This window comes from Podarcis raffonei, chromosome 12 (genome assembly GCF_027172205.1).
Source record: "Podarcis raffonei isolate rPodRaf1 chromosome 12, rPodRaf1.pri, whole genome shotgun sequence".
In the NCBI taxonomy this organism is placed as follows: domain Eukaryota; kingdom Metazoa; phylum Chordata; class Lepidosauria; order Squamata; family Lacertidae; genus Podarcis; species Podarcis raffonei.
This window is the reverse complement of record NC_070613.1, coordinates 13,346,667-13,361,941: the sequence shown is the minus strand read 5'-3', so window position 1 is coordinate 13,361,941 and position 15,275 is coordinate 13,346,667. Positions and strand designations below refer to the sequence as shown.

At 39.9% G+C, this 15,275-nt stretch overlaps 1 protein-coding gene across 1 annotated transcript in view; it reads left to right on the top strand.

The window, feature by feature from the left end:
* Positions 1 to 14,644, top strand: part of PTPRN2 (protein tyrosine phosphatase receptor type N2) — a 608,972-nt gene extending 594,328 nt beyond the window's left edge. Inside the window, exons 22-23 of the mRNA XM_053409492.1 lie at positions 9,241 to 9,314; positions 12,765 to 14,644. Of these exons, the coding sequence (XP_053265467.1) occupies positions 9,241 to 9,314; positions 12,765 to 12,836 (146 nt within the window). The 3' untranslated portion in view covers positions 12,837 to 14,644. The remainder of the gene's footprint in view (positions 1 to 9,240; positions 9,315 to 12,764) is intronic.
* Positions 14,645 to 15,275: the final 631 nt, after the last annotated feature.

The following is a 15,275-nucleotide window of genomic DNA, read 5'->3' as shown; positions in this document are numbered from 1 at the left end:
GTGTGCAGTCTGAAATCCCTGACCTGGTGCTTTTGGGCAGTTTAAATGAAAGATCAAAGGGCAGAGCGGGCATCTCAGCCCTGCTGAGGTGGGCCTTTCCCAGGCTGTCACACTGTGAGGCAGCCAAAGTTTTTGTTCTGACAGGAATCTAGGGACCGGTCTGTGAGGCCTAGCCCTCCTTTGTCTGGCCTGAGAAGTTTGAGGCCCAGGTTGAGAATCCAGCGCTCATCAAATGATCAAAGGCCTGAAGTCCAGGACATGAAATCTTTCTTTCCATTTCCTTTTCTTAAAGAATGAATTGCACAAGTACCAATGAATACCCTTGCCGTTGCTTTATCTGTGGTGCAAACACTAACTTTAGAGTCCTTCAGTTCTAAACATAAAAATGTAAGTGCACTTTCAGTCTAGGGCCAGCTGCAAGGACAGCATCTGCTAACATGTTTTAGGGAAAAGAGGGGGGGAGATGGGGGGAGGGAGTGCTTTTAAGGATTAAGGCCTTCAGGTTTTGTGTTCTTTTTTTTAAAAAAAGGGACTTTTAAGAATAAGAGTAATCTGAGTTCTTGTTCCACACTCTGGTTTATTAGAAAGCAGGCAATAATGGATTTTAAAATCAAAGTAAATACAGCACCACTTAGTTTCAGCAGTGGGAAAGTGAAAAGCAATCAGTAAGATGCTTTGGCTCTTCAGTGGCTCTTTAAATGGCACATGTTTAGGAAAAGGGACTCCTTTTTCACATAATTTACTTTTCTATGTTCAAAACCGTTTCCCTTAGCTGACTGTACAAGGCACCGATGCTTATATTTCAGTTCTTTAGAAGTTCATATTTTCTGCTATTAATCCTGCCTTTGATTTAAAACAAGAAAAATCACATTTTAAATGATCTTACGGAATTTTAAGAGGAAGGGGAAAACCCAATGGGTTTTGCGTTCGTTTGTTTTTAGTTCCCAGTGTTGATATTGAAGTTAAGATTTCATGAGTTTCTCATTAGTCCAGGTTCTCTTCTAACCAGAGATTCACCTTCACTTAATATAAATGGTTAGCACAGGAGTACTCCAATAATAGTTGCCGCTAATATTAAGTGTTTCAGGTGTTTTTGTTCTGTGTGTTGTGTAGCAGGAGGGTATATTTACAGATCTCATGATGGCTGGAGGAGAGCTGTGCTGGGAACATACATTCCAGGCCCTTAGTTCCTTTTGTTATTCAAACAGCTGCATAATGCAGTTGTGGAGTGTTTGGCCTCTCATACAACATCATGAGGGATTTGCTGCAACTCTCTGTGAGGCAGAGGTGCGGGACATATGTATGTGTGCACACTTCAGATGAATTATGATGCACTTTTTATTTACAATGTGGTCTTTTCATTTCATGCATTAAGTTACATTTGGTCTGAAGTACCATTCTTTACCATTGTAATCATTAAATGTTGGTTTTTGAAGGGGGGGGGTGAAGAGAGGAGGAAGACTCTTGATACCAAATTTCCCACACCACTTTTCTTTTTCTGCAGTCTGCCATGAATACTGAGGGAACAGTCCATGCTACCTATGCAAGCACCTTGAAATAAATGGGAGTTAGGGAAGAGTACAGATTACAAAACTGGAAGACAAATCAGGCCTGCAGCTGTGATGATGGAATAAAAGGCAGTGTGAAGAGACCCTGGCACTCAAAGTCACTGAGTGGTATTCAGTTAAGTCTTGCTCAGAGCAGATCCATTGAAATCAATGGACCTAGCTTAGTCACGTTCATTTCAGTGGATGTATTCTGATTAAAACTTAAGTTGCGTACCATGTTATCTTTGTCCTCGTTCCTAGAACTCTCTCCCATAAAACCAATGTGGTACCCCTTCTCCCTCTTCTTAAATCTTTCCTCAAAAGTCCCATTTCCTGCAAGTCCTTTGCTCTCCTTTCTAACTAAAATAAAACTACTACAATGCTATGCATAAAAATAAATCCCACTATGTTCAATGGGGCTTCTTCCTGACAAATGCATATAGGATTGTAGCATAAAAATGTGAAGTGATGTTCACTCTCAGTCATCGCTTGCTGCTTCCTCAACTTATAAACTGGGGTTGTTTTATGTATTTTGCTTGTTTTGCCCTGTGAAATCTCACAGAACTTACAGCTAAAAACACATACTGTACTTTACAATATAATGTTCAAGCATAAAAACACAGCTATGCTCACATGCTAAAAAAAATGAATCTTGCATAATTCCTGTATACCTTATTTCTTTCCACCCATGTCTGAGTATAATGAAGCAATATGGAGCCGTGTTTACAAGCCTGATTCACAAGTCTGAAATCCAGTTAAGCTCAATAATATGTTTCTATGCTGCTTTTTGTCCCACATGTGTTGGCTTAATTAAAATTGTGAATCAGTAATGTTGTAGTGGAAATATCATTAATTTACAGAGTTTTATAAATCTGAAATAATTTTTTTTTGCTTCCGAGATCCAATTTCCAAATAAATATCTGCATAGGCCTTTTTTATTGCCATATTTTACAATGTAGTTCTGGGGGAAATACGCAGTGTTATTGATCTGATAGTTCAAAGGATATGAGTGGGTTGGCACAGAGACATAATTACTGAGAAGCCCACAAAGAAGGAGAAGGAGAAAAGTCTTCTGTTCTAAAAAGTAGCTGTCTTGCCTTCTAGGTTTTGAATTTTATTGAATCGCTAAGCCTTGAACTTTGTAGCTCATTAGACCCAGTCAGTTATTCGATGGAGGAAAAAAGTGAAAGCAGCAGAAACAGCCTGAATCTTGCTTTCATTTTTAGGCATATTTTTCACAAGCCAATTTTAGGTCATTTCAAGTAAGAACATTCTATGTTCTCTGAAATACTGCGGCTGCAGTTTTGTCAAAATAGCTCTTTGCGTTCAACAAAAACTTATTATATATTTACAAAGGCATTATGTGAGTGAGCTGCTTTTAATGTAACGTTAAGTGACGATGGAGTTAGCCAGTTTAACACAATTATGCAATATTGTTTTTTCAACAGATAGTCAACCACAGTAAAAACTGTGCCTCAAGCCGTATTCAAATGCAAACATGGAAGATAGTTTTAGTTTTTGACTGATAAAGACTATTTAATATTTTTTTAAGCATGCTTTTTAGAAAATACTCCCAGCAAGTTCAGAAACATGGTAGTATTTTTCAGATGGGTTAAAGCAGCGAGGCCATTTCAGCCAAGCCAAGCCCACCTACCTGACACCTGATGTCAAGCAGAGGGCCTTCTTGGTAGTGGCACCCACCCTGTGGAATGCCCTCCCATCAGATGTCAAGGAGATGAGCAGGGATGCAGGTGGTGCTGTGGTCTAAACCGCCAAGTGTCTTGGGCTTGCCGATTGTAAAGTCAGCAGCTCAAATCAGCATGACCAGGTGAGCTCCCATTGCTTTGTCCCAGCTCCTACCAACCTAGCATCTCGAAGGCATAACAGTGTGAGTAGATAGATAGGTACCTGGCAGGAAGGTAAACGGCATTTCTGTGCGCTCTGGCTTCCGTCACAGTGTCCTGTTGTGCCAGAAATGGTTTAGTCATGCTGGCTACATGACCCAGAAAGCTGTCTGTGGACAAACGCCAGCTCCCTCGGTCTGAAAGCGGAGATGAGCACCACATCCCATAGTTGATTTTGGACTGGACTTAACCGCCGAGGGGTCCTTTACCTTTACTTTTACTTTACCAAGGAGATTAGTAACTATATAACCTTTAGGAGACATCTGAAGGCAACCCTGAATAGGGAAACTTTTTAAGGTTTTATGTTTTATTATGTTTTGTGTATGTTGGAAGCCGTCCAGAGTGGCTGGGGCAACCCAGTCAGATGGGCAGGGTATAAATAATTTGTTGTTGATGATGTCATGTGATGTCAAATGTGGAATATGTAAAGATGCAGTTTGGACAAGAGAAGGTTTTGCAGAACTGATCAGCCCATAGTGGTGCTTCCAAAGACCTATGTGACGTGACTCACCCAGATGAAAAGTCGCAGATTCTAGTAGAGAAATTTGTAGGCACACACAGACTTCCAAACATTATTATAGACAACTTCAGCAAAATAGAACCATTTGAGCAAGAAGCTGGATCATGCACTGCAAGGAGTTGATACCTCCTTGAACAGTTATCCAAGACTTTCTTTTCACTGGAAGTAAGCAAAACAATTTACTGATCATTTATTTATTTATTTCAGTTAAAAATAGAGATCCCGCCCCGCCCCCGCCCTGTGGTATTTAGAAAGGAAGAGTTAACAGCAGAAACTAGAAAAACTGCCTCATTTATTCAGGGTTGGGACCTTTGAATTGATCACACACAGTCAATATCTTTAGAAGGAGAATAAAGACTTCCAGAGCTTTAGAAGATTCTGAAAAGAATGAGCTGATATCAATAAGTTTGAAATAGTAATCAATTTGGAAATAAGAAATCTCATGGACTGAAGTAACAGAAGAGACAAGTTTGTAGAGGATGCAGGCAACATTTCTGCATGCAAAACCTAGTTGTATTTATGAGGTAAATAACAGACACTGCCAGTAGAAATTGTGTGTTGTCTGTTAAAGATACAGCCATACAAAAGATTGGAGAAGGAGGCAAGCATTTTCATCAAAACATCTGTCTTGCAATCCATAGTTAAGTTTCAAAAGAGCATTGAACTGAGCTCAGAAGGGCATGTTTTATGACTGACTCTTTAAATTAATGCTTCGGAATTTTGTTTTATAATTTCCTGGGCATTCTGTGTATTTTGTTTTGTTTGTTGTGTGGTTAGCATATCCTAAATGGGATTCTTCTTGCTAGCTTTCATGGTAGCTGCAAGGAAGAAAATGGAGCAGTGAAAAATTTCTGTATAGCGTTATGTATGCTAATTAAGTTTGACATTTGATGCAGCTCAGAATTGGCCTGAGTTAGTGATCTTCTTGCTTAATCCAGACCTTTTAAGGGCTCTCAGTTTTGTGGCATATGAATGTACTTGCTTGTCTCGCAGCAGGAGTTGGGTGGGCTGCTTCAGAGAATACTGATAATGAAGATCTTCATGAAAGGGCTGGCCAAGTAATACTGTATTTATCAAGAAACAAATGCTTTTAGTCAACACAAATGTGGAAAAATAAATTCAATGCATATTTAAGTTCCACATGGAATGTCACATTTTCAAAGCACCCTAAAGCTGTTAGAACAGGATTTGGTTGTAACTTAATTCACCCCCAAAGGAAGTGCTCTGTGAATGTTAGAGGTGCCCGAAAACCAGCCAGTTGCCCAACTTAGCACAGCTTTTATGTGTTGTGAAACCTGAGTAAAATAAAGGTCATTCCGCAGGATCTTCACCAACTTGAAACCTGACATAATACCTGCTATTACAGCCATTAAGGAGCACCAAATGGCAGCAGGATCCAATTAACAGCCTATTCTCCAACATACAAAAGTATTTTAATAGAAATATTTGCACCAAAATACTCCAAAGTCTTCAAGCAGAAAACTCCATTACATAAATGGGAACAAATTATGTAAACTTGAAATATATGTGTAATGTTTTAATATATTTCTCTGCTTCAAAGGAACTAGGGAATAGAGAAACAGGGCTCAGAATAAGATGAACATGAGAGTTCAGGAGCTGTACCTCCTGACCCTATTGACATTTTACTAGTTTCTGAGGCCTGCATGCCATAGTTCATGCTCCTTTTCACTACAGAAGTAGCCAAAGCTCCTAAAGTAGTTTTTCTCCACAGATCACAGTAGTTGGCAAGAATGTGTTTGCTAAGAGTCTCATGAACCTGCTCAGGAGAGCTTTAAACTAGATCCTGAGGGAGAGAGACAACGTTACTGACAGCAGAAGAACATATGGTACTAGGGATAATAGCTTCACTGGTGCACAGGAAACTGAGGTGGTGCTCCAGAAACCTGCCAAAGGGCAAGAAACTACAAGAAGTAAGCGGCTGGAGGGAATGACTCATGATTTCAGTTATCTCTATACTAATGCACAAAGTATGGGAAACAAGCAAGACAAATTGGATCTTTAATATAGGATGGCAAATATACCTAGCAGGCATTACTGAAACCTGGTGAGATGAGACTCATGACTAGAATGTAAGAACTGAGGAGTATAACCTGCTCAAAAGAAATAGACCAAACAGGAAAGGAAGGAAAGTAGGATTACACGTAAAGGGTGTGTACACTTGTAAAGAAATCCACAAAAGAAAGATTGAGAGTTTATGCGTAAAAATTTTAGGAGAGACAAACAACAAAGTCCCTTCCAACTCTACAATTCTATGATTCCAGTGTACAGTGTACAGTCGTACCTTGGTTGTTGAACGGGATCCGTTCTGGAAATCCGTTTGACTTCCAAAAACATTTGACAACCAAGGCACAGCTTCCAATTGGCTGCAGGAGCTTCCTGCACACATTCAGAAGCCGTGTTGGACATTCGGCTTCCAGAGAACGTTCGCAACCTCTTCTATGTTACCATAAGTTCCTGGCAGGAAGGGTATGATACAAATGTGTGGACATGGAAGGTATTAGCGTTCCTCAGTATCGCTTCTTCCTCTGCAAATGGATATATTATAAACTCACCCAGACCATGAGGGTTAAACCAAAATGCTTCTATAAATAAAATTTCCCATTTCCCCCCCCAATTATTCAAAGAACATTTTTTTAAAAACTCAAATTATTCAGCTAAAACTTATGGTGTTGACAGCAGAGCTTGTTTGGTTGTTCCCACCTAGGATTATTACTCTGCAGCTGTCTGAAATGCAGATTAAGTCAGTGCCTCAGGGTGACATGGGAAGATCGGTCTCTTAGCTGGGAATTAATTGAAATCCAAGTCTTCTGAGTCCAGCACCACATCTGCTAGGTGTACCCTCTGCTGCTACATTTGACAATTTCTTTGAAAAAGAAACAGGTAGTTTTAATACAACCTGAGCAGTAGGTAATTCACTGGGCCTTTTGTACTGCCATTCATTTCAACGTGAACTTTATATGTAAACAAAGTAGGAATAAAAAGTTTAAATGGTAGCCTTTACAGCAGTGGTATTATGGTAAGTCCCACGTTGCTGCAGCACCATTTAAAGGCTCAGCAACATATGGGAGGGTCTGATCATGCACATAATTATCACCCAGCAAGCATCAGGGGTTATGGCTGGGTGGAAAGAACCATTGCAAATGGTCCTGCTCATGTGGTACCAGGCCTTTAAATGTTACAGCTCCCACCCCAGTAATGTCAAAGGCATTAATATCCTAGCATTTTTCTTCCTACATTGTCTTCCCATCCTAATAATATCTTCTGCATATCATATCTATGACTGAATTTTTGTGAAACTTAGGACAATTTATAACCCATAGTTTTATCTGCCCATCTAGGGTTATGTTAATTGGTTTTTAATTTAATTTTGCATTTCACTCTTCCTCCAAGCTCAGGAAGGAATATATGTGATCATCCTACTTTATCCTTGCAACAGCTGAGGCTAAAGTAGAGTGAATATCCACTATACCACACTAAAGGAGTAACTAGCTCCTGTTGAATGTTCCACATTACTAAAAGTGAGCGTCACTCAGAATTTTGTAGGCTTTGTCCTGAAAGCACCATGTGGTTACACAGCATACAATTCTGGTGACCCTCCTACAGGCCAGAATTGTTAATCCTCCTGAGATTCGGTAATCCCTGTGCCAGCTGCTTGATGCCAGACTTCTTGCTTCCCTACCACACAAGGGGAAAGAGGGCTTAAATCTACATTTATGAATGTAGTTTCTTTCCCCGACCACCAAGCAAAATGGGATCTAGTCCACTTTGGTAGCTTCATTCTGTTGTTCTTAGTGCAGAAATTTTGTTTAAAGTTCCAGTAACGCTTAAGACAACTCACAGAATCTTCTCCCTTCGTGTGCTAACTATATGGTGTTTTTTTAAAAAAACCACAGCAAGAAAAGAAGTTACCACTTTGCATTGCAATCTTACACTTAAACTGGTTGTGTAAATCCGCCACAAATATTTATTTACTTTTGTGTGTGTGGTGTTTTGTATAGTTCACAATGTGAGTAGTGAGAGTTTCTTATGTAGGATCTTATGAGTCTTCAGTTTAGTCTGTGTGTTTCACACCCCCAGGCCACATGGAAAGGCACGACAAGAGAAAATGAGACAATGCTAGGCAAATCAATAGCCTTAACAAAGCAAAGATCACTACTGAAAAATAATGGTTTAATGTAAGCATAAATGGATCCTCACTGTGGTAAAAAAAAAAAAGACCCTAATTTCAGATATGATCTTGAATCCTGGAACGAGGACAACTGGGAAAATAGTTCTCAAGTCATTAAACATGTTTTTTTTAAAAAACTTTTACTGTTATTTTTGGAGATTATATATATATATATAATCTCCTTAACTCATCAGCGTTCTGCAAACCGCATTTGGGGCAGCTTTACCTTATAGTGCCTATATGAGAACAAAAGGAAGCACCAGAAAGTTAAACTGGCTGCTCATGTTCTTAAAAAATGTACAAGCAAGAAAACTAGTACAATGCCCACCTTGCAATTGTTTTAAGTTACAAAAGATCAAGCCACAAACCCCCACTCAAAAATATTAATCTAATGGATTTTAGTATTTTAGTCCAATGGCAGAAAATGAAAAAATACAGACCCTTCCTCTGTGTGTGTGTGTGGTTTTTTAAAATAAACTTTAAAGGTGCCATGCGGGGGAGGGCGGAACCCTACAGCTGTCTGCCTATTTGGCAGCCTTGATCTACTCTTGAGGAGCTTCTGTGCCTGCAAATTCTACCCACTTTTGCCAAGAAAGTGAATGTGGAACACAAATCTTGTTATACACAGAGTGGCTCAGGACTCAAATCAGACAGACAAGAGCAACCTAGGAACAGATTTTTTTGGGGGGGAGGTTAAAGCACAGATTCAAAATGAATCCTGAGGCCAGTTCACACCCCTAATATATACATTTACGAATGAAACACTGAGTTAATTGTCAATAAATGCATTTTGCTGCCTGTCAGCATCAATACAGACATCTTTTAACGATTCTTTATCATTTTTTCCTCAAAAAAATAACTAATGCTAATCAAAGCTACCCTTGGCTTTATTCTTCCTGCGTTTCTGAATGCCAATTCTTGAGCAGCATGCCAAGTCTGCTGAGAGATGACTGTATAATTTTCAATTGGGCTCGTAGCCCAAAGGGAATCCAGTAGCAGGAGATTGACAGATGGAGCATATATTATCATCACTTTGAACTCAGTCCAATTGGTGATTTATTTTATTTTTATTTCCGGCAGGTGCTAAAGAGATTGATATTGCTGCTACTCTGGAGCACTTGAGAGACCAGAGACCTGGCATGGTCCAGACAAAGGTACTGTCAATAAATCCACTTGGGTTAAATACCTTAATACTTTGCTTTAGTTCTCCCAAAAGAAAAGGAGGATAGGGCACAATTTAACACAAAGTGCATTCTTTTGTGTTTGCTTTTTCTTCTGAAAATTCTTACTGTTGATCTGGATTGAAATGTTAAATATAGCAATCTTTAGATGGCTAAAGAAAATATGTGTTCAGAAGAAAACAGTTTCCTAATCTTCAAGGATAGGTTACTTCCTAAAAAAATAATGCAAGTTCACTGAAAATATAGTGACCATTATCTGAATGGTAGGGTTCATCAAGCATACTTAGCAAGAAGGCTGGAGTTCAAGAAGAGTTTGGATTTGATATCCCGCTTTATCACTACCCGAAGGAGTCTCAAAGTGGCTAACATTCTCCTTTCCCTTCCTCCCTCACAATGAATACTCTTTGAGGTGAGTGGGGCTGAGAGACTTCAAAGAAGTATGACTGGCCCAAGGTCACCCAGCAGCTGCATGTGGAGGAACAGGGAAGCGAACCCAGTTCACCAGATTACGAGTATACCGCTCTTAACCACTACACCACACTGGCTCTCAAGACAAGATTCTCAAATTAGGACAAAATAGGTTAAACATTACGTTGATGGAATATGTCAAAGAAATACGTTTGAAAAAGTTATAAGTCTTAAGTAGAAGTACTACTAGGCCACAGGAGTAATATAGTACCAGGTATGTATTGGCTTGGATCTAAAACTTCCTTCTTCTCATGCCGTGACACTTCTGCGTATGCAAGTGTGGGTCTCCTGTTTTCACCTATTCCTTCTTCCTGCTAGGGCCATAGCCCATGCTGTTCCGAAGGTTTCCCTAATCCTCAAGAGCAGGTTTTTGGAAGTTGGGTAAGGGACTAGAGTGGGAAGTGGAAGGCAGTAGAGCTCCATTATTTGAGTAGGAAGTATGTTAATGGGAGTCAGGATCCAAGCCATTATCACTTCCAAAAGTGATTTTGATAGGAAAAACCACCACTAGGGAGACAGAACAGGTTGAAATAAAAATAATAAAGTTATGTAATAATAGATTATTTACGCAAATTGAATAAGTAAATGTAAAGTTGTGCCACATTGGGAGATGCACGTTCCAGCAAACCTCTTTGAAGGTTGTGTGTGTTAGTTGTGCAAGTAGAAGACCACTTGCACAACTCAAATGTCTTGCCCACTTCTCTGCAGCCCTATAGCCTTCATAAAGCTTCTCCAGAGGGTGGTTGGGGACTGTAAGCTCTGTTGTATAGGACTGTAGTAGACTGGAGGGATTGTGTGAAATTGCAAGACTCCTCCACCCAGTTTCAGGTGACTCTCCCCCACCTTCTGCAGCAGACCTATAACAACACAGCCCATCCTGTTCAGAGTGGGGACCCAACTCTCTGGAATGGCTTTTCCAAGGGTGCAGAGGAGAAAGTATGATTGTGCAGGCTGTTTTCCGCTCAGGCAGCCATTGGATCCAACCCAACAATTTTAAAAAATGTCTAAGAGCACAATTAGAGTATGATCTAGAATTCCGATTTATTCTATTCATTTACGTTTTGCATGTAGTCACAGATTGGCTCTGGGCTAAAGCTTTTTTAAAAAAATATATTTGAAAGGACTTCAATAGTATCAGGCTAAAGTTATTGATGATCTGGTATTAAAAAAATGGATTCAAGGTTTTGCTCACCTTCCTTTTAACTATTCATCCCCTTGTTAAAATTGCCCAAATTACTTTGTTGTGCCAAGGACACTGCAAACTCTAAATATTTGGCTATGAGCCAGTAATGGGCAGTCTCCAGAGAATTTTGTACATGTGATAGATTTAAACAAACCATGTTCTCTCCCAGCTGAATACAAATAAGGGATGAGCCTCTTACAGTAATTTAAAACAGTGGATTAAAAATCAGGATAGAAATGCCAATTAGAGTGTATCTCTAGGCAAAATAAACAGCAGTGACATTGGGTTTACAAGCAGACACTGCACCACGTTTTCATAGCTCACTGATTGGTGGAAATGATCCCTTTCAATATGTTTGTAGTTGTTTTAATCATGACTGTTTTCCCTATATTTGGGGTCCAGAGGTTACAGGGGAGACACTTTGCAATCCACATAAAACGAACACATATTTTCTCCTTAAATTTATATCCCACCTTTCTTCCATTACGAAACCCGAGGTGGTGCATTTATGGTTTCCAAGTAGTCTCTCAATTATGGTTGTAAATTTTTTAGTGATTTATGTTATGTACATCTGGATCCTGGTGATAAGGATAGACATACACATCTGATTACATGTAGAATCTTGGAAGTGAGCTGCTAGCATGCAATTCCCGGAGTTTAAGTAGTAAAACCTCTGAAAATCTTCTGACACAGTTGCACAATAATTGGCCTAAAAGAGGGCTGGGAACGCTGCACCCCCTCCAGATGATGGGGAACTCCCATCAGCTCTGACCACTGACCATGCCGGCTATGGTTGGTGCAAGTTGCAGTCCAGAAATATCTGGAGAACCACAGGTTTCTCAGCCCTGTTCTATAAACACCCGGTGTTGAAACTAGGAGAGTCTGGGCAGATCTACACTACACATTTAAAGCTCATCCAGTGCACGTAGCTTCCCCCCAAACAATCCTGGGAACTGTGGTTTCCTTCTCACGGAGCTATAATTCCCAACAAACTACAGTTCCTAGGAATCTTTGGGGGAAAGTCATGTGTTTAAAATGTGCTTTGGGTGTGCTTTGTATCTCAGGTGGAGGGAAAGTCCTTGTAGTATAGTGGTTAGAGTGTCAGTCTACAACCTGGGAGACCAGGGTTCAAATCCCCACTCGGCAGTGAAGCTCACAGAGTGGTCTTGGGGCCAGTGACTGCCTCTCAGCCTAACCCACCTCACATGGCAGTTGTGGGGATTAAATGGGAGAACCATGTACACTACCTTGAGTTCCTTCAATAAAAAGGTGGGATATAAGTGCAATAATAAATTAATGAATAATTGGGAGCCCCATATGGGCTGCTCTCATTCTCTCAAAGAAAGAGAGGATCGTATATATGTATCTATAAGCAATACACAACGTGTCTCGTTGATTATGTTAGGTCTGAGGCCTGTTTCCTATCTTACGCTCCCTGTTTCCTATGCTTTGCTGTCCAATTTTCCCATACAAACTGGCAGGATTTCCAGGTTGATCACTGCTCACAGGCCATTCATCTAGGCTAATAGCTAGCATTACTAATGGTGCTGATGAGTTATTTGTAGTTAAGGTCACTCTGAGCTGCAGTGATTCAGCCACACGGTGGGCACACATTGAGTCTATAATCTTAATCTCAGGACATTTTCTTCTTTGCCTCTTTTTTGTTGTTGTTGTTCTGTTCTGTACAGTTAGTCCCTAGATATTTTGCTAAATGTTTCACCAAGATTCCTGGAAACGCTCCAGAACATTAATCCCAACTGTTCTATCTACAGGAACAGTTTGAGTTTGCGTTGACGGCAGTTGCGGAAGAAGTGAACGCAATCCTCAAAGCTCTTCCGCAGTGAGCGACTCGTCCCCGGAAGGCTCCCAAGGCGCTCGTCTCCCTCTTCCATTCTCCTCGGTCCCTGTGAATGTCATTGGAAACCGTGGCCTGACCTTAACTTGTGTGTCTGCTATTGTAACCACATATCGATAGAGATCTTTACAAACTTCTATTGCCGGTTAAAAGTCCAGCAGTTAATGTATATCCTTGTTCTTGTTATGGTATTCAGAAATAATACACACTGAGACCTTGGCTTAAGAGACAAGAACAATCCCTCTAGCTCCTCTTAACATCCACGATGTTCTGAATCTCACACGTTGAAAGCACATGTACACCTTGTTAATAGAAAATACACCGTGTTGTGGATGCGCAGTGCATTCAGTGTATCTTTGGCAACATAGTGCTCTCTTGTGTATCTGTAAACTTCTCCAGGACTGAATAAAAGAGGCAGGGGGCCTAATTATTACTTTTTTGAAAATAAAAAAAAACCAAACGTAGGGGGTTGTTCTTACAAAGGCCAAACAAGACCAGAGAACAATGCCACGTGTTAGTAAACACAGTTCCACTTCTTGCATAAAGAGGCTGTGCCACTTCACGCTGCGCCTTGGCAAAAGGAACACTTTTCTTAACGGTTGTTTACTTTCCATCTTCTGTGCAATGAATAGAGGCAAATCTGAGCTCTTAAGTCCAGAGACCTGCACAGTTAGCACAACCAGGGATAAAAAGTCGGTCACGTTAGCAGGAGCCCAAGTTTCCAAAGAGCACAGCAAACTTTTTTATTGTGAATCACTGCCCTAATAGAGGGAAAGAAAGGCAAAGTAATTGAACTTCACAAGAGGGTTTGAAAGCCCCTGTGTTGGCAAACTGCTGAATGTTGGTTTTCTTTCTTCCTTTTTTTAGAATTAGAAGAGAAATTGCATCTACCGTTGTGTTTATATCTCGAGATTAATTTACCTTTTTAAAAAATCCAAAAGTGCATGCTTTTTTAAAGACCGGTAAAGAGATTTTTTTAGGAGCTTTCGGTCATATCTGATTGAATTGCTAGCATATAGTTATTCAAAATTACAGCAGGTTCCTTTTTCCACTTGATTCCAAATTTGCAGAATAATTTAAAACCAATAGTTGTTGCCTTTAGTTCTTAATCCACTTACAAGTAGCCTTATTTTACATTATGTTACTTGCACATAAGTGCTTTTAGGATTGCTATCTTTTACTATAAAACTGTCCAATAATTCCCTTTTAAACATAAGAGGGAGCGATCCAGCCTCCTCCTACTGCACATGCAAAGCTGCATACAAGGAGGCTTCCATGCCCCTGGCATTTGCTGATTTCAATTTGCTGATTGAAACGTGCTTTTGCAGGAAACATCTTCATTTGCTTGAGCTTTGAATTAAAGAAGATTACTTGAATTACTGTGTAGTATGCTAGCTATTAATTATCTGTTTCCATGCTTCTAGCACTTAACTGTGGCTCTCAATCTGAGGTGTGTGTCTGTAAATTTCTGTACAGTTATGTTTTGTTTTAAATGTATAATTTGGCTAGAACAGTTAGATCACAGCATCCTGTGAATGAAATCACATGTTTCAATTCTTGAGCACAATCCACCAAGCACAGCTGAAGCACACTCTTGTCGGTTTCAATGGGACTGCCATGGCCCATCCACCGGCCACTACTGCTACACATCCTTTCTTCATCACACTTGCAAGCCCCACTGAAATATACAGAAGATGTGCATTAGCAGCGCTTAGAGGATTAGATCCTTTATCTCCATTGTTTAATGTAAGCATCTATGCGGCCTCTTAGTAATTAAAGAATTGTTTTTAAAAGCTCCAGATGTGTTAGTTTTCGTGTGTACATTTCTGCACACAGTTCCTGGCACATGGAAAATGTTTGGTTTGCACAATTCATTAGCGTATTACTCCTTTAGAGCAGTTAAAGTGGACTCCTCTATCCTCTTTGTCTACACCTGCTGTATATTTAGCCACATCTTTTATTCTATGGCAAAAGCACTTTAGATCTTCTGTAATAATAATTAAAATAGAAAGTTTTAGGGTGTGGTTAAGGAAAGGGCCTTTTCATTGGTTATTTTTTCTTAACACGTTTCCTTTATTACTTTAGGCGTTTAGGGAAGGGAAAAAAATCAGTTGAACGGCATCTGCTAGCATTTTGAATTCGATTTACTGGAGGTAAACGGTTTGCTATGGATTTCTGCACACTCATGCATCAACTTTGAGATCAAAGCGTAGATTCCGAAAAGGGAAGCTCGGCATACAGCTCTTTGTTATGAAATCCTGTATTCTTGGGGATGGTATGTTACAGTGGTCCCTCGGTTTTGGAACGTCTCTGTTGACGAACATTTCAGTTTTCAAACTCTGTAAACCCGGAAGTAAATTCTTCGGTTTTCAAACACACCTTGGAAGTCGAACATGCCATAGCTTCCATATTGAGTTTTCTGTTTTTG